Below are 25,193 nucleotides of genomic sequence, written 5' to 3'. Positions count from 1 at the left end.
CACACCACACACACACACACACACACACACACACCATACCACATGCACCACACTGACACACCACACACACACCACGCCACATGCACCGCATTTGCACATTACACATACACACACTCCACATCCATGCACCACACATGCACACACCACCGTGTGCACCACACACACACACCACATGCACCGCACTTACACAATACAGCACCACACCACACCCATGCGCCACACACATCACCCTGTGCACTACACACACATGCACCACACCGACACACCACATACATACACCACACCACATCACACATACACACACCACACCCATGCACCACCACACTCGCACCACCCTGTGCACCACACAATCACATGCACCACTGACACACCACACACACCACACACCACATGCACCACACTGACATACCACACACACACCACATGCATTACACTGACACATCACACACACACACCACACACCACATGCACTGCACTTACACATCACACATACACACCCTTGAACCACCCATACACACTCGCACCACTCTGTGCACCACACACACACCACATGCACCACACACCACACACATGCTGTGCACTTACACATCACACATACTCACACACCCAGGCACAATGACACACCACACACGCACCACACCACATGCACCATGCTTACACATCACACACACCACATGCACCACACTGGCACACAACACACATACCACACCACATGCACCACGCTTACACATCACACATACACACACACCACACCCATGCACCACACATACACACTCACACCACCCTGTGCACCACACACACCACACTCACAACACATCACACCACAGGGACCACACCCCCATCACACCACATGCACCACACACATCACACCACATGCACCCCCGCCCCACCCACACACTGAATGAATAACACAGCCACACAGAGCAGGGCCTGGGCCCGGTGCTGAGCCCCTCCTTGCCTCTGAGAAGCACACCCCCTAAGGGAGGCCCAGCCCCCGGCTCAAGGGGCAGCCACGGATTTCCAGGGACTTTCCGAAGACTGAGCCTGGAGCCTGTATTGCTGGCGAGCAAATGGCAGTCCTCGAAATCACCCTGACTGCGCGCTGTGCACACGCACACTCACACATGTGCACACACACGCACTTGTGCAAGCGCGCACACGAGCCAAGCCAGGCAGCCGCACAGCAGCCGCCGGGGTCGGGCTGATGAAACCGGAGGCCCGGGTCACCTCGCGGCCCGCGGGCAGTCGCCGGAGGGGCGGGCGACGCGCGCACGTGGCGGGGCCGGGCGGCCGGGCCTTTAAGGGGGCGGGGGCACGCCGCGTTAGGAGCGGGGGGAGGACTGCGGCCCCCGCAGGCCCGGCCGCGCCCCCTCCCTCGGGCACCGCCCCCGCCCCGCCCCGCCCCGCGGCCAGAGCCTCCTCCGGCCACCGCTGGGCCGCGGGCGGGACGCCCTGGGCGGCGCGCGCAGGAGGAAGCGCGGCCGGCAGCGGCCCAGGAACTTCCCAGACGCCGAGTCGGGAGCGCGGGCCGCGGGGTCCGCTCGCGCCCCTGTTCCGCAGGTGTGCGGGGCTTGCGCCCAGCCCCGGCCGCGGCCGCCGCGCGTTTCCTCCCCGCTTGCCCCGCCCGGAGGCCCCGGGCCACGCTCCTCGCCGGGCTCCGACCCCGCCGCGCCCCCTCCACGCCCCTAGCGCGCTGCAGCCGCAGCCAGCGCGTGTCTTGAGTCCGCCGCTCCGGCCCGGGGCTGCCGGGGAAGTTGGGGCGAGGCGGGCCGGAGATGCGCCATGGCCATGGCCCGGCTGGGCTCGTGGCTCGGGGAGGCGCAGTGGCTCGCGCTGGTGTCGCTCTTCGTCGCGGCCCTGGCCACGGTAGGCCTGTACCTGGCGCAGTGGGCGCTGGCCAGGGTGCGACCCCAGCCCCAGCGGCGGACAGTGGAGCCTGGAGAGGGGCCGCGCCCGGGGTCCGACGCGCTGCTGTCCTGGATCCTGACTCTGGGCAGCTGGAGGAGCCAGTGGCAGGCGGCCTGGGTGACCGCCCTGAACGAGGAGGCCGAAAGGAAAGGGGTGAGTTTCCGGGACTGCGGGCCGGGGGGCGGCCGATGCCGGGGCAGGCGGTCCGGGCCGAGGTCTTTCCTGGAGGCGTCGCTGCAGCCCCTGACCCAGGCGAAGTGAGTCCTCCCCCCAGCGCAGACCATCCTCCAGAGTTAGGAGAGAGACGGGGGAGCGAGGCCCCTTGACGGAGGGACAAGACAAAGTGATTGATTTTATTCTCCAAACGGCAGGTGCTCCAGGCCCTGGGCTCCGCGAGGGACAGGCTGGCAGTTGAAGGGACTGTCAGAAGTGCTCATCCGCGCCAGCCAGTACCTGCCTTGCCTGGAGTCCCGGGGCGAATTCCCGTGCCCGATCGGACACTTACTGAGCTTGCATGTGATACATGAATAGCTGTGACCCCAATGTGCTTCCGCCTCTCATAGAGCTGAATTTCACCAAGAATTTATCTCCAAAGACTTGCATTTCTTGGCATATAAAAATAGTGACCGTTTGCTGAGGGCCAGCCGCTGGGCAGACATCCTAGCGAGGCTTTTGGGGCGTCTGCCATCTCTGAATCCTCACAACTCCCTGGACATGGGTGTTATCGCTGTTTTACAGATGAGGAAACCAAGGCCCGGAGAGGGCAAGCAGCCTGCCCAGTGCCACACAGCTCGTGGGCGGCAGAGCTGGCATGTGAGCCCAGCTGCCCTAGCCTGCAAGCTAAGGGCCTCGTGTCTTACCTCTGCTGCCTCACAGTCCTGTGGGTGTTTCTAGTCGCTGATTACTCGTTGACTTATTTTTGCTCTTAAGACATCTTAGTTTAATGACAAGCTCCTGGCGTGTACTATTCTTAGGCATTTCACAGGAGGAGTTGGAGCCTGGGTGGGTTTGGGGAGGCACCCCTAGTCTTGGCCGCTGCTCCGCCCTTCCAGGCCACAGTTTCCTGCAACTGCCTGTGCAGCTCACTGGTCATTCGCTGTGGAAATAGCAGAATTGCTAATTTTCAATGTCCAGCCCCATCAACCTTCAAAATATTCCATGGCAGGCCCTGTGCCTGGTCCTTGTGCCATGGCCTTGGAAGACACGGCCATGGAATTAAAAAACGAAAAAGCTTTGACTATCAGTTAACAGCCATCCAACAAATCAAGAGACCTTGTTTTGAACTCTTGAAAAAGAACATAAATGACTGTACTTTTTGGAGGAAAAAAGGCTTCAGGGTCAGTTGACTGACTTTTGTCCTGGTGCCCAGAATCTGTGCCTCAGCTGTCCAGAGCTGGACAGTGTCTCAGGGAAACCAGCTGTCTCTTGTGGGAGCCTTCACCCCTGTTGGCCTCACATCCAGGAGCAAATGCAGGTATTTCCCCAGGAAGCTGCCATCACTGACCCCTGATTGACCTGGTATCAAGGCTTCTGAGGCTGAGGCCCCTCCAGGCTGGTGGCGTGATTGGGCACCAGTCTCATCTGTGTCCTTTGTAGGAGGCAGGCAAGTGTTGGGTGAATGACCTGTAAGTTCAGCTTCTAACTCTGGAGTTTCAGGCTTAGAGGCGGTGACCCTACCTCCTGTATATTTGGGATGGTTCGTTTCCTGACATCTATGGATTGGCTTCAGAAAATATGATCCCGTTGGATATGATCCTTCCATATTCCCATCTGCCTGAAGAGTCGAGAGGCAGAGAAGAGGATGTCCCTGGCAGCTGTCTTAGGCTGGTCAAGTCAGTCTGAGAACACTGAAGGAAATATTTGAAAGTTTTGGATGAAAACTTTTTACTTGAGTCTTTGTGTGGGAGCAGGGAGGGTTTGCGTTCAGGGAGAGGAGAGAGGGTCTCACCTTGTTTGCGCCTTCACTGTTCTCTCTCTGCTGTTGGCCACACACTGCAGTCTCAGACACCTGTCTCTCCTGACCTCCTGCCTGGAAGAGGCAACAGTGTCCTGGATTCACGCTCAAGCAACCCAGGGCCATCTCTGGCATTTTTGCATGGATATAGTCCATTAGTTCTGTGATGTCAGTTTTTGGTATCGCTTACTTTCCTGGGGATGGGGGTGGGGGAACACAGCCCTGATGCCTGGGAATGTCATTTGATTTGCATTCAAATGGAAGGTTTTGCAGGCAGATAGGATCTGGGTGACTGGGCTCCGTGTGAGTGATGGTCACACACCCTCCCAGCATCCTGAGCCATCGCTGCTGTGTCAGTGATGGCATTGTGGGTGAGCAGGTAGTGGTGGTTGCATTCCTGGCTGCCCTGAGTCCAGTGATTATCACACACATCCCAGCATCCTGGACCATCGTTGTTGTGACAGTGATGGCAGTGCAGGAGAGCAGGGGCTGTTGTGTCCATTTGTGGCTGCCCTGACTCTGGCAGGAGTTTCTCGATGCCCTCCCCCACCTCGATTCCCCCTAATCCCAGATTAGGGCTGACACTCCAAGCCCGCTGTCGCCCGGAGAGCCACAGCTTAGTGCTCCCCCTCCTGCTTCTGCCTTGTCCTGATATCACTCTGTCCTACCCAGGGAGGAGACCAGTTCCTAGCCTGTCACTTAGGGATTGAGAAGACACTGGTAATAACTTAATCACATCCAGCATTCTGTCTGAAAAGTGGAATTTTCTGTCCAACGGAGACAATAACTCCTCCCATTCCAAGTTTTACCCCATCTTTGTATTTTAAGATGGAAAGAAACCCTAAACTCTTCTAGCCAAGCCCCTTCCTTCTCCAGAAGGGGAGACTGAGGCCCGTGAACTGGAGGAATTTGCCAAGGTCTGCCCATCGGTGGCTGCAGCCTGTTCCCTTGTAGGAAGCAGTTTCAACTTGGAGACCTGAATGTTTCCTTTAAATGAGAGCCGGCAAGGAGAGCTCAGAGAGTAGACTTGTTAATGTGTTATCCCAAACGGTGGGGCTCGCACCTTCCAGGATCCAAGGACTGGTCAGCACCGGAGGAGTCCTCCTGGTCTCTGAGGACCACTGCAGCAGCACTGACTCCCTGTATCGCAGGGGACCTCGGATTCCCACCCTCACTCCAGAAAGGGGTCTGAATTATATGTGACAGTGATTTGCACTGACCTCAGAGGAAACCATTGCTGATCTGCCTGCTGGCCAGGTGGACGCCAGGTGTGCAGGGATCACAGGAGTCTCATCCAGAGAGCTTAGTGACACACATGCCTGCCCCCCACATCCGCCTCAGTAGGCTTGAGGAGCACACTGTGAGGGTGTCCCATGGTTGAGAATCACTGGTGAGAAGCTGCTAGTACACACCTGCCATCCATCAGAGTTCCTCTTTCTTTTTTTTCGTTTTTTTTATTATGATACTTTAAGTTCTAGGGTACATGTGCAAAGCGTGCAGGCTGTTACATAGGTATACATGTGCCATGTTTTGGTTTGCTGCACCCATCAATTTGTCATTTACATGAAGTGTTTGTCCTAATGCTATCCCTCCCCCAGCTCCCCATCCCCCAACAGGCCCTGGTGTGTGATGTTTCCCGCCCTGTGTCCATGTGTTCTCATCGTTCAGCTCCCACCTATGAGTGAGAACATGCGGTGTTTGGTTTTCTGTCCTTGTGATACTTTGCTTAGAGTGATAGCTTTCAGCTTCATCCATGTCCCTGCAAAGGACATGAACTCATCCTTTTTTATGGCTGCATAGTATTCCATGGTGTATATGTGCCACATTTTCTTAATCCAGTCTATCATTGATGGGCATTTGGGTTGGTTCCAAGTCTTTGCTATTGTGAATAGTGTCGCAATAAACGTATGTGTGCGTGTGTCTTTATAGCAGCATGATTTATAATCCTTTGGATATATACCCAGTAATGGGATCGCTGGGTCAAATGGTATTTGTAGTTCTAGATCCTTGAGGAATCGTCACACTGTTTCCACAATGGTCAAACTAATTTACACTCCCACCAACAGTGTAAATAGAATTCCTCTTTCACCCAGCACCACGTAAAAGCAGTTGTTTGAGCTTTGACTCTTGCCTCTCCACTTGGTGTGGTGTTGCAGACCCCTAATTCCCATTGATGTGATCACTCTTTGGTCACACAGAACAGAAGATCCCAGAACTGGCTCTGTCTCAGGTCAGGCTGCTTAGACTGAGAATTAATATTATGGTATCCAAAAGCACCAGTTGAGATTTTCCTTTTGCTCCCCTGTGATTACGTCAATATTTACAAAGTGGTCCATGATAATCAGTTACGCCCCCGACATCCCCCTGGGAGTCTCTGGGACTGCTGTCCTACAGTCTCCTCGACTCTAGGATCCAGCATGCTTGCCTCCGATGGCCCCTGCCCATGGGCTGCTCAGCACTCCTCCCAAGGCTGATGCTGTCTGGACCACGTGTGGGCAGCACCTGTCCCGAAGCGAGGCCTGTGTTCTGTGGCCTATGCTCTGGGCTTGTCTAGTAGCGGCCCACCTGAGTGGGATGAGGCCCCGGACTAGGAGGGTCCCTAACGCTGTTTGTTTCTTTAGTCCTTCAGCCCAGGGTTTCTTTAGAGGAATGTTCTAAATGCAAATGATCAAGACTATGATCATTGTGGTCTTTGTAAAAAAAAAAAAAAGAAAGAAAGATGCTGTGTGGACTTGGAACACATTATTAATAGCACTGACTTGAACAGGAGTTTCTGCATTTAAAAAGTAAACAAAGTGGCCACCAGACTTCAGAGTCTTTGCATTATATAATGACCTTCCAGTTGTGCTCACGAAGTCCAAACTCCTTGACCAATGACAGTGGTTGTGGTGTAGGAAGCCAGTTGGTAGAACTGTGGTGGCCACTGTGGGGAAGGGCCATGGAGCTGCCCTTCCCTCCTCCAGTAGAAGGAACTTGGGCCTCTTTGGGGCTGTGAACCCTGCACCCTCCACCGTGACCCCTTCTGTTGCTCCAGTGTCCAGGGACCTTTCCTGTGTGGGCCTTCCCGCAGGTCATTCCTTTTGTTTGGAATTCTTATCTTTTTTCCTGCTTATTTAACTTCTCTATATCTTTTGGGTCTCAGCTAAGAGGTCCCTGATCCTCCCCTTCAGCCACGATGCTCCCCGCCCTGCCCTCCTCCCGACCCCCCCGGAGTCACTTATGCCCTGGTCGGCTCCCGGCATTGTGAGCTGGGGCAGAGCCAGACCCAGTGCCCAGCAGCACAAAGCCGGCTCGGGGCAGGCCCTGGTCTCAGCGGGGTGAATGATGGGCCTCTGGAGGAGGAGAAACAGCGGTGATGCCCATTCCCCCATCTGGACTCAGGCCTTCTGTCTTGGGAGCCAGCCAGGCCCAGGCAAAACAAGCTGTTTAATGTGCTTTGTTTTTCACTTGTAAAGCATCAACATTAAAGGAGGCTCTGATGACTTTGCAAGTCATCAATGCAAAACCCAGGAATAGGAGCCAGTTCAGTTTGTTCTTTGCACTCACCCATTCTCCCAACAAGACAGGAATTCAGGAAAGTGTGGGTGTAGTGTTCACATCAACTAAAATTCCCCCAACGCTAACTTCCACTCCCGCGGGCCCCTGGTAGGTTGCTGAGGAGGGAAGGCACTTCAGCCCATGGAAGAGCCCGTGGGGAAGCTCTGGAGCTGGTTGCGGGCTGGCTTTGTGCTCCAGCTCTACCCTCCTAGCTGTGCGATCCTGGGAGACTCTCTGTGCATCATCTGCAGAAGGGAAAACTTTGAGTTCAATCCAGAAAACAAAATCCACTCTCCTAGAGGTGAGATCAGGTCTGTGTGAGGCATGTAGCAAAATGCCTGGCACATCGTGAGACAATAAAGGTGGGCTGCTCTCTTTAAAGTCTTATTTTTTAAACTTTTTATTTTGAACTGCTTTCACAGAAAAGTTGGAAAAATAATTCAGCTTTCATATATTCCTCACTCAGCCTTGTGTAACCACAGCTCAATGATCAGAACCAAGAAATTAACATTGGTGCCATGTTACTATGATTCATAACACAATGAGATTAATGTAATAGTTCAAGAAATTAGGCCAGGCGCGGTGGCTCACGCCTATAATCCCAGCACTTTGGGAGACTGAGGCGGGCGGATCACCCGAGATCAAGAGTTCAAGACCAGCCTGACCAACATGGAGAAACCTCATCTCTACTAAAAATACAAAATTAGCTGGCCGTGGTGGTGCATGCCTGTAATCCCAGCTACTCGGGATGCTGAGGCAGGAGAATTGCTTGAGCCCGGGAGGCAGAGGTTGCAGTGAGCCGAGATCGCGCCATTGCACTCCAGCCTGGGCAACAAGAGTGAAACTCCGTCTCAAAAAAGAAAGAGAGAGAGAGAGAGGGAGGGAGGGAGATAGAGAGAGAGAGAAAAGAGAAAGAAAGAAAGAAAAAAAGAAAGAAAGAAAGAAATTAACATTATCACAACGCCTAACAACTAAAGCGAAGGCCTTCTTTGAATTTCACCAGTTTTCCACCTGTCTCCTTGTATTGTTCTAGGGTCCCATTAAGGGTACCTGTGGCGTTGAGTTGTTCCTTCTTCATCACCTCAGTCTGTCAGGCTTTCTCAGTCTTTGTTTTTTATGACCTTGATAACTGAAGACTATTGATCATTATTTTGCTGACTGTCTTTCCATTTGCCTAGCATTTTCATATGGTTGGAGTGAGATTATACAAACCACAGAAGTGGTGTGCACTGTGTCTGGGGCTTGTGATGTCAGTGTGTCTTGTTGCAGAGGATGCTGAGCTTGGTGCCTTGGTTAAGGTGAGTTCCGCTGGGGTCATCCTCTTGTATTTTATGTCTCCTCCTGTATTAGTCCATTTTTGCATTGCCAGAAAGAAATGCATGAGACTGGTAGTTTATAAGAAAAGAGGTTTAATTGGCTGATGGTTCTGCTGTCCAGGAAGCATAGCAGGTTCTGCTTCTGGGGAGGCCTCAGGAAACTTACAATCATGATGGAAGGTGACGATCATCTTCTATGACCCAGAGCAGGAGGGAGAGAAAGAGGCGGGAGGTGCTACACACTTTTAAACAACCAGATCTCATGAGAACTCACTCACTGTACAGTACCAGGGGGGATGGTGCTAAACCATTCATGAGAATGATCCATTCACCTCCCACCAGGCCATTCACCATGATCCATTCACCTCCCACCAGGCCCCTCTGGTAACACTGGAGATTAAAATTCGACATGAGATTTGGGCAGGGACACAGATCCACATCATGTCACCTCCTTTATCTTTCCTGCTGTGGTTAACAGGTAGTGTGGGGAGATACTTTGAGCCTGTACAGGTCCCGTTGCTCCTTAAACTATTCCTCACTGATTTCGCAACCATTGGTGTATCTTGTGTGCAGTGATGATGCAGGTGCAGTTCGCTTGATGGTGACTTTCTGTTTCCTCTTCCTTACTGTCTTTATTATTTGGAGCTCTACTACAGGAGAGAACTGTCATTTCTCTTCCAATGAGATATTTATCTGATTGTTTAGCTCAGTATGGACTCATGGATATTTATTTTATTCTGTGGGTTATAATCCCATACTATCACTATTTATTATATTGTTGTATCAGTTTGTTTTCACACTGCAATAAAGGACTTCCCCGAGAGTGGGTAATTTATAAAGGAAAGACATTTAATGACTCCCAGTTCCACATGGCTGGGCAAGCCTCAGGAAACTTACAATCATGATGGTAGGGGAAGCCGTCACCTTCTTCACAAGGCAGCAGGAGAGGGAAGAAGGAAGGAGGAACTTCCAAACACTTATAAAAGCATCAGATCTTGTGAGAACTCACTATATGAGGACAGTATGGGAGAGACTGCCCCATGATCCAGTCACCTCCTTCCTCTGCAGGTGAGGATTACAGGTCCCTCCCTTGACTCATGGGGGTTACAAACAGAGCCAAACCGAATCCGTTCCTTCAGTTGTTCTCCTTTGGGCCATTAGGGTGCTCCTTTGAGAGTAGCCTCTTGTGTTCTTCCATCAAGCCCACTTTTTTTTTTTCATTTCCTTCATGTTTCCACAAAATGCTTGTTTTTGGCTCCCCACAGGCCCTGGATTCAACCACTTCTTCAAGCAGCCCTGATTCCTTTTATTGGAGAAGTGTTTAGAAACCAATACCTAGGCATTGGGTGTGTTCATTACCGCTTGGTTCTCATTGCTCCCCTTCAGTGTTCAGCAATAGCAAACATACATGTGAATACCAGCACGTGTGCACATGTCTGTATTTCTGTGTATTTCTCTCTGTGTTTATCTTGAAAACCATGATTGTATCCTGTACCTTGGGTTCTAGTCCAACAGTACAGAGTTCATTTTAGTTTTTTCACTTTCTTCTTCTTAACTCCCTTCTCCAAGAGTAAGACATTGCACACCTGCTGTCTTATTTACTTACTACTTATGTGTTCTGTTCTAGTATATGCATAAAGTAGTTTCTGAGTTCCCAACCTATGAAACACATTTACTGGATTATAGCATTTATATGCAGTCAAGATACAGTTTTCCAAGCTTCTTAGGTTATATCCATATTTTTCCCATCCCCTTCAGGGTGGTTATATTGTTCATTTGTAGTGCATATGTTTGTTGGTGCACCAGAGCCACACAGTTTTAATTATGGGGTTTCTATTGTCTGTTTTAATATCTGGTGGAGCTAGTCACCCTTGTCTTCCTTTTTCAGTGTTTTCCTGGCAATTCTTGTATGTTTCTTTTTCCATGTGGACACAAAGTCTTCCTTTAGTCTAAATGGAATGGAGTCTGGAATGAGGGTTCTCTCAGCATTGACACAGCAGCAGAGATGCAGAGATACCTGAATTTGTGGTTGTGTGTGGCAGGCAGGCACACCCTCCTCCTGAAACTCAAGGACTAGGCAGATCAGAAAAGGAAAAGCAATCTCTCTTAATAACTTATTTTCTTTGTGAGACCACCCCTTGACGTTAAGTTTTCCAGCAAACTCTTTTCTTTTTTTTTTTTTTTTTTGAGGCAGAGTCTCGCTCTGTCGCCCAGGCTCAAGTGCAGTGGCGCGATCTCGGCTTACTGCAAGGTCTGCCTCCCGGGTTCACGCCATTGTCCTGCCTCAGCCTCCAGAGTAGCTGGGATTACAGGCACCTGCCACCATGCCCGGCTAATTTTTTTTTTTTTTTTTTTGTATTTTTAGTAGAGTCAGGGTTTCACCATGTTAGCCAGGACGGTCTCAATCGCCTGACCTCGTGATCCGCCCGCCTCGGCCTCCCAAAGTGCTGGGGTTACAGGCATGAGCCATGGTGCCCGGCTGCAAACTCTTTTCAAGGTTTGAATTCAGAAGGTAGCAAGGGAAGAGGGTAAACACTGCATCTGCCGCCCCAGGGGAGCATGAGTCTGCACCCAGGCTGGTATAAGGCAACATCGTATCTTTAGGCTACTACAGAAGGTACATTGTTTCTCCACTGCATCCTCCGAGCTGCTGGCATGTTGCCTGCTCATGCTTCCCTGCCTGGCACTGGCCTCTGTACTAGGTTCTGTTCTCTCAGGTCAGAGAGCCTGGTGCACAGAACCGTCTTATCACCAATCTCAGAGCATGGCCCTGGCCAGCGGGTCCCACTCAAGCAAGCTCCCACCACAGAGAATGCCAGCAGAGCAGCCCTGAAACTGTGATTTCAGCCCTCTCGAGCAGTACATTTAATTCTCTGCTGATTTTTGGGGGATGAGATAGACAGTGCAAGAACACGGTGAGGTTAGAAGTGTACAAATCAAAATGTCCTGTCCCTTTTAGGTTTACACGGGTCGTTGGGAATTCTTGAGAAATAGCCACAGCATAACCTCATCACTTGCTCACTTGCACCATGCTTGCTGGAATCGCCACGGCAAGGGTTTATACCACTTCCCCTCTCCCACCCTCGGTCACGCCTTGTAGCTGGACCTAGCTCACCACAGCGGAGATGAGATACAACGGGAGCTTGTGGGGCTGCGTGTTTTTTAACCACCCAGTCAGAGCTTTTTTAAACGTGGTGTACCTTCTACAGCATGTCAGGAACAGAGTTCAAGGAGAGTTTCGATCCGGGGTTGTGTTGTTGACATACACATTTGGCCTCTCGAGAGCTTAGTTTTGAAAGGACAAGACTTGCTTGGCCACATAAGCCCCGGTTTCTTTGTTATAAAACGTTGGCCTTGTTGCCTTGTGGTCCTGTTCATTTAATTGTGCATCACTCGTTTGGAGATTATTTTTTCTTTTTGAGACAGGGCCTTACTCTGTCGCCCAGGCTGGAGTGTGGTCTCAGCTGAATACAACCTCCGCCTCCTGGGTGCAAGTGATTGTCGTGCCTCAGCTTCCTGAGTAGCTGGGAGTACACGTGTGCCACCACACCCAGCTAATTTTTGTATTTTTGGTAGAGGCAGGGTTTCACCATGTTGGCCAGGCTGGTCTCGAACTGCTGGCCTTGAGCGATCGTCCCGCCTTGGCTTCCCAAAGTACTGGGATTACAGGTGTGAGCCACCATACCTGGCCTTGCTTGGAGATTTTTAATTGGAAGAACCAGAACAGACATGAGTTGACCGAGTTTCCTGGAAGGATGCTGGGGGAACATGCAGAGCCACGGGCACAGGTGAACCTTGGGGCCAGGTGGCTCCAGAGGGCTGTGAAGTAGGGGCTGAGGAGTCTACTCTGTGGGCAGCCACCAGGCGGGATCATTTCCAGCCAAGGAATCTTGGCCACCCTCTCAGATCCCAGGGAGAGGCCAGCCCCTGGGGGGTAGGAGAGGAGAATGGGGGATACCCTAAGTAACCGTGCGACAGCAACCACACGCAACAGGGAGAGGTGCCTCTCCTAGACCAGAATAGAGGACTGTCCGTAGCAATCAGGGGGGACACAGCCTGGAGCCCGCTGTGCTGGGCAAGGTGCACTGCTGGACCCACAGATCCTCTGATTTGCACGAAGCGGCCCTGCCCCAAGAGTCTGTTTCTTTCCTTAAGCTGTCAGCAGGAAGATTCAAAACACCCTTCGCTGCCTTCCTGCCGCGTCTTCAGGTTTGCTCCCGGGTTCCTGTCCTTTCCCAGCCTTCTCCCATAACTGAATCCTGCCCACTGAGCACAGTCTATTACCAGCTGCTCCTTGGATGTGCAAACCTACTGATATTTAGCCATTGCTGCTATTTAGAAGCACAGAGTTAACAGAAAGATGTGTTAGTACATTTTCTTAATTTTTCAGAACTTTAAACACATACGTAATTTAAAAGATGCATCCCCTCCTGTGCATGCCCTCCTCATGCTGCCCCTGTGTTCCAGGGCCCGCCTTTCCTGTCCTTTGAGGAGGACCCGCGGCAGCAGGCACTGGAGCTGGTGGTGCAGGAGGTCTCCAGCGTGCTCAGGTCGGCCGAGGAGAAGGTGAGCCCAGGAGCCCTTTCCCTGCAGGAGGAGGTGAACTTGATGCTGGGGGCGGGGAGTTTGCTTTGTTTAGAATCATCGAAAATGCAGAACCCTTACACTAGGAAAAAAATCAAAACAACCATCTGGCCCATCAGCTGATGGGTAGATGAAGAAAGTGTGATCCGTCCACATAATGGGACGTTATTCCGCCTTCAAAAGGAGCGAGACTCTGACACTCGCTCCGGTGCGGATGAACCCTGAAAATACCGTGTCAAGTAGAAAAAGCTGGACACAAAAAGCCTCATACTGTGTGATTCCATTTATATGAACGATCCAGAATAGATAAACCTGCAGAGACACAAAGGAGGTTCGTGTTGCGGGGCCTGGGTGAGGGACTCTTGGGGGAAAATGGAGAGTGACTGCTGATGGGTTGAAGGTTTCATGTTGGGGTGATGAAATGTTCTAGAACTAATGGTGGTGATAGTTGTAAAACTCTGCGAATATATTAAAAACCATTGATTTGTACAGCTTCGACAGGTGAATCATATCTCAGGACATCTGATATCTGTTGCTCAAATATGCACATTGGGTTGTAGACTTTATATATTTATGATGTATCTAGATTTATATACATATATTTATGTATATATGAACTATGTAGATGTTATGTAGAATTCATTTTCCTGTTGCTAACAGTTTATATGCTCGACTTACTAGACTGGTCAGATACCATAAAGCGTAAAAGCTTCTGTAATAAGTCCTAAGACATTTTCTCTCTCTCTCTTTTTTGGCTTTGTTTTGTTTTGTTTTAGGGATGGGATCTCACTCTGTTGCCCAGGCTGGAGTGCAGGGGCATCAGCTTACTGTATCCTCAAATTTCTGGGCCCAAAGGATCCTCCCGCCTTAGCCTCCTGAGTAGCTGGGACTACAGGCGTGTGTCACCGTGCCTGGCTAATTTTTTAATTTCTTTTTTTGCAGAGATGGGGTCTTGCTATGTTGCCTAGGCTGGTTTTGACCTCTTAGTTTCAGGTGATCCTCCCACCTCAGCCTCCCAAAGTGCTGGGATTATGGATGTGACTCTCCATGACCAGCTGAAATTTTTTCTTCAATACAAATCTTACCCTTGTACTTATTATACTATTGTTGTTGTTGTTATTATTATTATTATTATTATTATTATTACTATATATTTCTTACTCTTGGGCTCTGAATTTTCCCCATTAATAAAAATGGTTTATTTGCCAGTTACGTTCAGCATAACTAGCAAATCCAAAGGCCAGCTCCACATGGAGAAATACAATATTCTTGTTGGCTGCTGAATGCACTGATTTGCAGTTTACAGTCTAGAGTTGCAGTTAGACATGAGGGTATGGTCTCACTTTAGGAGAGAAAAGAAGGAATCAGTGCTTCCCCCCTTCCCCATAACTCACATGTATATTTCCCATATGTGTATATAAAGAATCTATTTTTGAAAGCATCATCTATAATGAAGTTCCATCCTCCATTCCTCCTCTTTCTACCTATAGTGATGACTGTTCTAAAGTTGGGCTGCTCTTTCTTCATTTTCAGCCTGTGTTTATATGTTACCTGTGTTGCTGTATGATGTTTATGGCTCTGTCTGCATTTTATTATCAGGTTAGCTGTGTGTGGGTACCATTTAGCAGACAGCAAGGAGGGGACGCCTGTGTGGCCCCAAATGGAGGAGAGTGTTGCCAGCCCCTTCACCCCACCTCTTATGTATCTCTGTGACAGCTGGGGTATTTGTGTGTTTAACATTTTTATCATTTTTTATGTACACTTTTGCAACAAGCTTTCTCTATGTAGATCACCATAATTTTGAGACCTCTCCAGGTTGGTTTTTGTAGTTCTTTTCTTTGTAGTTCATTTTGCTTCAACTATGATTCAGGATTCCAGATGAACCGGAGCTCACTTACCCATCTCCTGTTGCTGGATAATGAAATTATTTTCTCTTTTTTGAAAGTACAGGTTGAGTATCCCTTATCTGAAATTCTTGGGGTGAGGAGTGTTTTGGGTATCAGATCTTTTTTTTTGGATTTTTGAATATTTGTATTATTTTTTTACTGGTCAAGCATCTCAAATCCAAAATACTCCAGTGAGCATTTCCTTTGAGCATCACATTGGCACTCAAAAAGTTTCAGATTTTGGAGCATTTCAGATTTGGGATTTTCAGATTCGGGATGCTCAGTCCGCACAGACAGTGCTGCAGCGATTGTGTCTGTTCACCGCCTCCCAACTCCTCAGACAAGCACCGGAGGATCCCGAGGGCAGGCATGAGCCTGGCGGGTCACTGGTGTGCATACTTCAGCTTGACCAAGTATTCCTGAGTCAGTCACCAAACTGCTGTTCCCGGTTTTCTCTGCCCCAGCAGCATAGGAGAGCTCTCCTTCCTGCATACCCCTGTCAGTACTGGAGCCACACTGTTATATAATCCTTGTAATTAATGTGAGAAAGTCACTGGAAAGTACTGGGGTTGCAGGAGGAAGCCCATGGCAGCGGTGCGGGATGCTGAGACTGGCACAGCCTGGAGAGCTGGGAGGGCCCTGCGGCAGGTGGTCCAGTGCCCATTTTACACTCTGGGGAGCTGAGGTGCAGAGAGCCGTGGGCCTGCCCTCCTGGAGCCCGCTGCTTTGGAAGTGCCTTCCCGGGCGGTGAGCACCCTCTCTATTTGTGGCAAATAGGGACTGAATCCCTTCGTGGCTGGGTGGTTTCTGTATGGTGTTTTCTGATACTTTCCCAGTTAAGAGAGGAGTGGAATGTTCAGGGCTGGTCTGGACAGGGAGTGGAGGAAGCGGGGCTGTGGAAATAGCAAGACTCCGTCTTTAAAAAAACTTCATATTGCCAGAAAAGTGGCCTTAGACAGTATGTAATTCAATTGTAATCCTTTTAGTAAATACAATTCCGGAAATGGACATGACAAAAATAGTACATGTAAATTAAAAGTTAAAAACAGCATCGTATTTGTATGGCCATGACCATAGCAACATTTTTCATAACTGCTGAAATGTGGAAGGAACCCAAGGGCGCATTGATGGGCGAGTAGATCAAGAAAATGTGGCTTGTCCACGCAGTGAAATAGAATTCAGCCATAGAAAGGAAGGACATTCTAGGCCGGGTGCCGTGGCTTGCGCCTATAATCCCAGCACTTTGGGAGGCCGAGGTGGGCAGATCATGAGGTCAGGAGTTCGAGACCAGCCTTGCCAACATGGTGAAACCCCATCTCTACTAAATATACAAAAAAATTGGCCAGGTATGTTGGCATGCGCCTGTAATCCCAGCTACTTAGGAGGCTGAGGCAGGAGAATCGCTTGAACCCGGGAGGCGGAGGTTGCAGTGAGCCAAGATCACACCACTGCACTCCAGCTTGGGTGACAAAGTGAGACTCCACCTCAAACAAAAAAAGAAAGGAAGGAAGGACATTCTGACATAGGCTATAACATGGATGAACCTTGAGGACATCATGCTTAGTGAAATACGCCAGATGTGAAGGGACAAATGCTGTATGAGTCCACTTCTTAGCGGTCCCTAGAGTAGCCTGATTCAGAGAGACAGAAAGTGGAATGGTGCGTGCCAGATGCTTGGGGGAGGAAAGCGGGGAGTTAGTGCTTAGTGAGGACAGAGTTTCAGTTTGGGAAGATGCAAGTTCTGGAGGTGGATGGTGATGATGGTTGATACAACAAAGTGAATGGACTCAATGCCACTGAACTGTGCACTCAAAAATGGCTAAAATGGTTAATTTTATGTTATGTGTAGTTTACCACAATAATTAAAAATATAGAAGGGTATAGAGATTTCTTAAGGTTTCATTATTCCGCATACAAGCTTTAATTTGTTTACCCTTCCTTTACCTGAGCTATGATTTGTCAATCCTTGTCAGGTGTCAATGACTTTATTTTGTTTTTAAAATTTATTTTTTTAATTGACAAAAATTATACATATTTATGGTATGCATCATGATGTGTGTGTGTGTGTGTGTGTATATATATATATAAACATAGACCTGTTGGCCATATATGTGTGTGTGTATATATATACACACACATGTGGAATTGCTAACTCTAACATATAGATGATGTCATATACTTACCATTTTGTGTGGTTAGAAATTTAAAATCTACTCTTTTAGCAATTTTCAGGTATATAATGTATTTTGATTAACTTTAGTCACCATGGTATGCAATAGATCTCTTGAACGTATTCTTTCTAAATGAAATTTGGTATCCTTTAACCAATACCTCCCCAGTGTCCCCAACTCCCCAGCCCCTGGTAACCACCATTCTGCTCTCGGTTTCTTTGAGTTTAACTTTTTAAGATTCTACTTATAAGTGAGATCACGTGGAATTTGTCTTTCTGTGCTTGATTTTTTTCCCTTAACGTGATGTCCTCCAGGTTTATCCATGTTGTTGAAAATGACAGGATTTTCTTCATTTTTAAGGCTAATATTCCATTGTGTATATCTGCCACATTTTCTTTATGCATTCTTCTGTTGATGGACACTTAGGTGGGTTCTGTCTCTTGGCTGTTTTGAATAATGCTCCAGGTATCTTGTCCACATACTGATTTCATTTCCTTTGGATCTATAATGGACCCTTGAACAGCATGAGGGTTAGGGGCACTGACCCCTTGTGCCATCAAAAATCCATATATAACTTTTGACTCCACAGAAACGTAACTGTTAATAGCCTACTGTTGACCAGAAGTCCTACTGATAACGTAGTCAATTGACATATATTTTGTATGTTATCTGTATTATATACTCTATCCTTACAATGAAGTAAGCTAGAGAAAAATGTTATGAAGGTGGCTCACACCTGTAATCCCAGCACTTTGGGAGGCTGAAGCAGGTGGATCACGAGGTCAGGAGTTCAAGACCAGCCTGGCCAACTTGGTGAAACCCTGTCTCTACTAAAAATACAAAAAAATTAGCCGAGCGTGGTGACGGGTGCCTGTCATCCCAGCTACTCAGGAGGCTGAGGCAGAGAATTGCTTGAACTTGGGAGGTGGAGGTTGCAGTGAGCCGAGATCACACCACTGCACTCTAGCCTGGGTAACAGAGCAAGATGCCATCTCAAAAAAAAAAAAAAAAAAAAAAATGCTGGGCGCAGTGGCTCCGCCTGTAATCCCAGCACTTTGGGAGGGTGAGGCGGGTGGATCACAAGGTCAGGAGTTCAAGACCAGCCCGGCTAACATGGTGAAACCCCATCTCTACTAAAAAGACAAAAATTAGCCAGGCATGGTGGTGCATGCCTGTAATCCCAGCTACTTGGGAGGCTGAGGCAGGAGAATCGCTTGATCCCAGGAGGTGGATGTTGCAGTGAGCCGAGACTGCACCATTGCACTCCAGCCTGGCAACAGAGCGAGACTCCATCTCAAAAAAAAAAAAAAAAAAAAAAAAACCTAATGCTAAATGACGAGTTAATGGGTGCAGCAAAACAACATGGCACATGGATACATATGTAACAAACCTGCACATTGTGCACATGTACCCTAAAACTTAAAATATAACTAAAAAAAAAAAAAAAACCAAATGAAAGCATAAACCACAAAAAAAAAATCATATGGAAGAAAAAAACCCATTTGCCATTCATTAAGTGGAATTGGATCATCATAAAGGTCTTCATCCTCATCGTCTTCACGTTGAGTAGGCTGAGGAGGAGGGAGAGGAGGGGTTGGTCATGCTGTAGCAGGGGTGGCAGAGGTGGGAGAAAATCTATGTATTAGTGAACCTGTGCAGTTGAAACCCATGTTGTTCAAGGGTCAACAGTATACCCAGTAGTGGAATTGCTGGATCATACGGTAGTTCTCTGTTTAATTTTTAAAGGAGCTTCCATATTGTTTTCTGCAATGGCTGGAATAATTTACATTGTCACCAACAGCGTGCAAGGGTTCCCTTTTCTCCACATCCTTACCAGCACTTGTTATTGCTCCTATTTTTGCTAATAGCCATTCTCACAGGTTTGATGTGATATCTCCTTGTGGCTTTGATTTGCATTTCCCTGATGATCAGTGATGTTGAGCCCTTTTTCATAGACCTGTTGGCCATCTGTATGTCTCCTTTTGAGAAACATCTATTCAGGTCCTTTGCCCATTTTTTAATTGGGTTATTTGTTTTCCTGCTGTTGAGTTACTTGAGTTGCTTATTTATTTTTGGATATTAACCACTTATCAAATAAATGGCTTGTAAGTATGTGATTCCATTCCATAGGTTGTCTCTTCACTCCGTTGCCGGTTCCTTGGCTGTGCAGAGTTTTTAGTTTTGATGCAATCCCATTTGTATGTTTTCGTTTTTGTTGCCTGTGTTTTGGGGATCATACCAGAAAAAAAAAACATTGCCCATTCCAGTGTCTTAAAGCTTTCCTTCTATGTTTTCTTCTAGTAGTTTTATAGTTTCTGGTCTCACATTTAAGTTTTTCATTCATTTTGAGTTGATTTTTGTATATGTGTGAGATAAGGGTCTAATTTCATTCTTCTGCACGTGGATAGCCAGTTTTCCCAACACCATTCAAGGTGTCAGGACTTTTTTTTTTGAGACAGAGTCTTGCTCTGTTACCCAGGCTGGAGTGCAGTGGTGTGACCTTGGCTTGCTGCAATCTCTGCCTCCCAGGTTCAAGTGATTCTCCTGCCTCAGCCTCCTGAGTAGCTGGGATTACAGGTGTGCACCATCGTGCCCCGTGAATTTTTGTACTTTTAGTAGAGATGGGGTTTCACCATGTCGGCCAGGCTGGTCCACATGATCCACCCACCTCGGCCTCCCCAAGTGCTGGGATTACAGGCATGAGCTACCGTGCCCAGCCCTCAGTGTCAGGACTTTTCTAGCTGTGGAGGTCAGGCTTCAGCAAGCACAGCCGGGCATGTTGCAGTTTGCAGATACTCCCACATTCTGGCAAGTTCAGACCTCAGGCTGCCATGGTTCCATTCTGTCTCAAACACAGGAATTCTGCTATTATCATAAAATCAATACAAGTTCATTGATGAAAACTTGGAAGACACAGAAGAATATTTAATAAAAACACACAGTAGTGGCGTGAACTGGTGATTAGCTCTGTTCATGTGTTGGTGTGCATTGCCAGTCTTTTGCTTCTGCATTTATTTTTTGCTACAATTTACACTATATTCCATTTATATTCTTTCCCCCATGTTACTAAAATTCCTCAAAAATTCTAATGAATGAACACGTAAGAGTCAAGGCTGGCCGGTGCGGTGGTTCATACCTGTAATCCCAGCACTTTGGAAGGCCAGGGCAGGTGGATCACGAGGTCAGGAGTTCGAGACCAGCTTGGCCAACATGGTGAAACCCCGTGTCTACTAAAAATACAAAAATTAGCCGGGCGTGGTGGTGCACGCCTGTAATCCCAGCTACTCGGGAGGCTGAGGCAGGAGAATTGCTTGAACCTGGGAGGTGGAGGTTGCAGCGAGCCGAGATCGTGCCACTGCACTTCAGCCTGAGCGACAAAGCCAGACTCTACTCGGGAAAAACAGAAAAAACAAACAAACAAACAAAAAACCAAAAACGAGTCAAGGCTGTGAAGCAGCAGCCGTGTAGTCCTGGTTAGGAGCAGGGTTCCTTGCTCCATTCTTTCACTTCCTCTGTGTGGCTTGGCTTCTCACCTGTAAAGGTAGAGGGTACTATCCACCCCTAGACAGGCTGTGAGGATGGAGTGAGTTATCGCAGGTACAGCACATGCAGCAATGCCAAGCCTGTGCCGGGCGCAGTCTTTTCACCTACCTCTGTTGTGATTTTTGCTCACGTGTTTATTTCCTCACTGTTCCTAGAAGTAGAAGAGTAGAGGTACTTGAGAAAGAGTACGTGCATTTTTAAGGATCTTGATACATATTGTCAGAAAAGCAGCCTTAGGAAGTGGACTGTTTTTTATTTTTTGAGACAGGGTTTCACTCTGTCGCCTAGGCTGGAGTGTACTGGCACAGACACTGCTCACTGCAGCCTCCACCTCCTGGGCTCAGCAGTCCTCCTGCCTCAGCCTCCCGAGTAGCTGGGACTACAGACATGCAGCACCACGCCCGGCTAGTTTTTTTATTTTTTCTGTAGAGATGGGGTCTCAGTTTGTAGCCCAGGTTGGTCTTGAACTCCTGGGCTCAAGTAATCCATCGTCTTCTGCCTCCCAAAGTGCTGAGATTATAGGTGTGAGCCACCTCACCCAGTGAAAGTGGATGATTAAATTGTATTTGTTTTGATATAATTACAGAAATAGTTCATGCTCATTAAAAAGTTAAAAATGTCCAAACTTTTTTTTTTTTTTTTTTTAACCATCTACCTCCTGCTGCCACCTGCTGGGATGGGGCTGCTGTTAGCAGTGTTCTCGGAAGCTTTTTCCTGCCAGAGGAAAAGCACTCACACGGACTCTTGTTTTGTTTTGCAACAATTTTCCACGTAGTTCTTGACGTTTATGTTTTTGTGCCCAAATGAGGAAAGGAGCCCTTGCCACTGCCTTGTCATGGCTGTGGCTCGCACTGTCCTTTGAGGTGGAGTGAGCCTACCAGTTGGGTAGACGGGTGCCCTCCCCTCCCCTCCCCTTTCACGGGGCTGTGAGTGTGGGAGGAGGAGCCTGGTCGCTCTTGCCAGCCTGGATCCTATGCATACCCACAAGGAGGAAGTCCTGCTGGGATCTGCCCGGGCTCCTGGGAAGGGTCAGTCGGGAGTAGAACACCCTCGGGTGCTTGGATTCTGTACGTGGCCTTTTCCATTCTTGGACGAGCATCTTGGCCAAACACGACACATTTTTAGAGCACTGTTTTTGCAAAGGCATCCAGGGTAAGACACTGCATCCAGCCAGCTTAATCTCCTGTAAAATGTCCAGGGTGAGACACTGCATCCAGCCAGCTTAATCTCCTGTAAAATGTCCAGGGTGAGACACTGCATCCAGCCAGCTTAATCTCCTGTAAAATGTCCAGGGTGAGACACTGCATCCAGGCAGCTTAATCTCCTGTAAAATGTCCAGGGTGAGACACTGCTTAACGTTCGTGCGTTAAATGAAAATGATAAGACACCAAGGCCTCTTTTTGTTAATACTGTTCTGTGAATTCAGCCCTGGAACTGCCGTGTAGGGCAGCGGGTTCACAATGGTGTTCTTCTTCTCTGGTATCTAAGCCACACACCCCCATGGTCTCCAAATTTACACTGAATTCCATGTCAGCACCGCCTCGGGTTCCCTCCGCTGGGCATAATTCTTGAGAAGGAAAAAAAACACTGTAACAGAACTTGAGGACCTGTGACAAATAAGAGATAGAAAAGAAACAGGAACTTCTCATTGCAGGGCATCGCCCCTCCCTTTCAAAGCTCACACTGTGGTGTCAGGTTGCCTCTTCCCATCTTTCTAACTCAGCCTTGACAAGGGACATGTGGTTGGCATTTGAGCCAAGACAGGGGCAAGGCCGCCGGAACCCAGCCTGTCTGTTATGTAATGCCATCTCTGATCAGAAGGATAAGGCCGAGGACTGGCTAGCCTGAGCTCCCCACCTCCTCTCCGCCGACAAACCCCTGACTGCTGTTCCATCTGGAGTCTCCCAGTGAGTCCCTCTCCCGGTGGAACCGGCTGCCCTGCCCACTGGATGCCTTTTTCTGGGACTTTCTCCTGCCACCCCTGAAGGCATCTATGTGTCCAAGTCATCACCTTTGCAAATATCTGGCTCATCTGCAAAACCCTCTCTGCATAGTCTACACAGAGTACGGTCTTCCAGAGCTTGGAGCAGCTTGAGTCATCCCGCAGGACCAATGACAGATAAGTGTGGAGTCCACACCCGGCCCAGCTGCGGCTGCGGCGAGGAGCAGTCTCAACTATGTTTACGCACGACACTTTGGACACCAAATGTGTGGGGGTTTTTCTCACACCAACTCTCAGTTCTTCAACTCTGGTGCCAACTGGGTGTCCTACACTTCAACTCCATTCTGACATTACTCAGACTTAACACAGATCCCACAGGCCCGGGGCTGGGTCCCACAAGACTGCCCCCACTTCAGACATGAGGCATAAGTTCCAGGTTGCCCCCGTTCTTCTGACTGTCTGTAGATGGGAGATTTCCCCAACCCACCCCCCTGAGGTTCACATATCTTACTAGAGCGGCTCACAGCACAGAACTCAGGAAGACAGTTTACTAAGTATTACTAGTTTATTGTGAAGGATATGACTCAGGATCAGCCACGTCAAAGGGATGCTTAGGTGGGCGGAGGGGGAGGGCAGGGACTCCAGCAGCTTCATGCCTTGCCTGGGCGAGCCACCCGCCCAGCACCTTGATCTATTCACCACCTTGGAAGCTCCCAAAACCTATCCTTTCAGGGTTTTTATGGAGGCTTCATTCACTAGGCATGATTGATTACATCATTGGCCATAGGTGATTGAATGCAACCTCTAGCCCCTCTGCCCTCCCTGGAGGTGGGGTGATGGGATGCTGGAGGTGGGGTGGTGGGATGCTGGAGGCGGGGCTCAAAGTTTCTCAAGTGACCAGCCCCCATCCTGGTGCTATCTGGGGTCCCTCCCAACACCCCTCTTGTTAGCATATAAAAGACACTTGGCCAGGCATGGTGGCTGATGCCTGTAATCCCAGCACTTTGGGAGGCCGAGGCAGGTGGATCACGAGGTCAGGGGATCAAGACCATCCTGGCCAACATGGTGAAACCCCGTCTCTACTAAAATACAAAAAATTAGCCGGGCGTGGTGGCATGCACCTGTAGTCCCAGCTACTTGGGAGGCCGAGGCAGGGGAATTGCTTGAATCTGGGAAGCAGAGGTTGCAGTGAGCTGAGATTGCGCCACTGCACTCCAGCCTGGCGACAGAGCAAGACTCCGTCTCAAAAAAAAAAAAAAGACACTCTTCTCAAAAGACGCTGTTATCTGTCGGGAGATTCTAAGGGTTTTAAGAGCTTTGTGCCACGCATCAGGAACAAAGACCAAACACCTGTTTATCACAGGCAGCAGGCCGTGCAGGGCTGTGGCATTTTCCTAAGGGAATTCTCCTGGGTGCCTGCCTTGCAGGGTGTCTGCTCAGACCGGTTGTAGAAGCACACTCCTGCCCACAGCCGCTGTGAGCAGGCTCCAGTGAGGGCTGGCTTGGAGGCAGCAAAGCATGGCCTTTAAACTTTTCTCCGGGGGCTCTGTCTGCATTCTCTTCTAGTCCCAACATGCACCGAGTGCATTTATTTCTCCTAGACTTTAATTACGTTCTTACACAAGAGCAACAAGTTTCTACCTATGTTGTCTTTCCTCATGTCTTGGGAGAGGTTCGCTCCAGAATGTTTGACCTAGAAGGAGGAAATTCTTATTTCCATATCTCAAGCCACCTGAGAGGCAGCCCTTCCCCCACAGGGTCAGCCACAGCCCTTCCCTGGCACGTGGGGGTTCAGAAGCTTTTCATGGCCCCTTCCCTGGGGGTCTGAGGTCCACACATTGGTAAAAAGATGAATGTGAATCAGGGCTTAGGAACTGTGCTGTGACAGGTCGCTCACTGAAAAAGAGTTGCATTTCTTCTAGGAAATATTGTAACCGAATACCCTCATTTTCTCTTTCTTTCCCTTTCTTTCTTTCTTTCTTTCTTTCTTTCTTTCTTTCTTTCTTTCTTTCTTTCTTCCTTCCTTCCTTCCTTCCTTCCTTCCTTTCTTTCTTTCTTCCTTTTCTTTCTTTCCTTCCTTCCTTCCCTTTCCTTTCCTTCCCTTTCCTTTCCTTTCCTTTCCTTCCTTTCTTTCTTCTTTCTTTCTTTCGACAGAATCTCACTCTCTCGCCCAGGCTGGAGTGCAGTGGCACAATCTCAGCTTACTGCAACCTCCACCTCCGGGGTTCAAGTGATTCTCCTGCCTCAGCCTCCTCAGTAGCTGGAACTATAGGCACGTGTCACCACGTCCGGCTAATTTGTTGTTTTTTAGTAGAGATGGAGTTTCACCGTGTTAGCCAGGATGGTCTCGAT

General features: G+C 48.9%; 1 protein-coding gene across 1 annotated transcript in view; it reads left to right on the top strand.

Moving 5' to 3' along the window:
• Positions 1–1,411: 1,411 nt before the first annotated feature.
• The window catches only part of C2CD2 (C2 calcium dependent domain containing 2), a 69,149-nt gene continuing 45,367 nt past the window's right edge, over positions 1,412–25,193 (top strand). Inside the window, exons 1-2 of the mRNA XM_030806264.1 lie at positions 1,412–2,061; positions 13,183–13,281. Coding sequence (XP_030662124.1) covers positions 1,783–2,061; positions 13,183–13,281 — 378 coding nt within the window. The 5' untranslated portion in view covers positions 1,412–1,782. The remainder of the gene's footprint in view (positions 2,062–13,182; positions 13,282–25,193) is intronic.

This window comes from Nomascus leucogenys, chromosome 25, assembly GCF_006542625.1.
Source record: "Nomascus leucogenys isolate Asia chromosome 25, Asia_NLE_v1, whole genome shotgun sequence".
NCBI lineage: Eukaryota > Metazoa > Chordata > Mammalia > Primates > Hylobatidae > Nomascus > Nomascus leucogenys.
The sequence above is the reverse complement of the archived record's forward strand: the minus strand, read 5'-3'. Positions and strand labels throughout refer to the sequence as shown.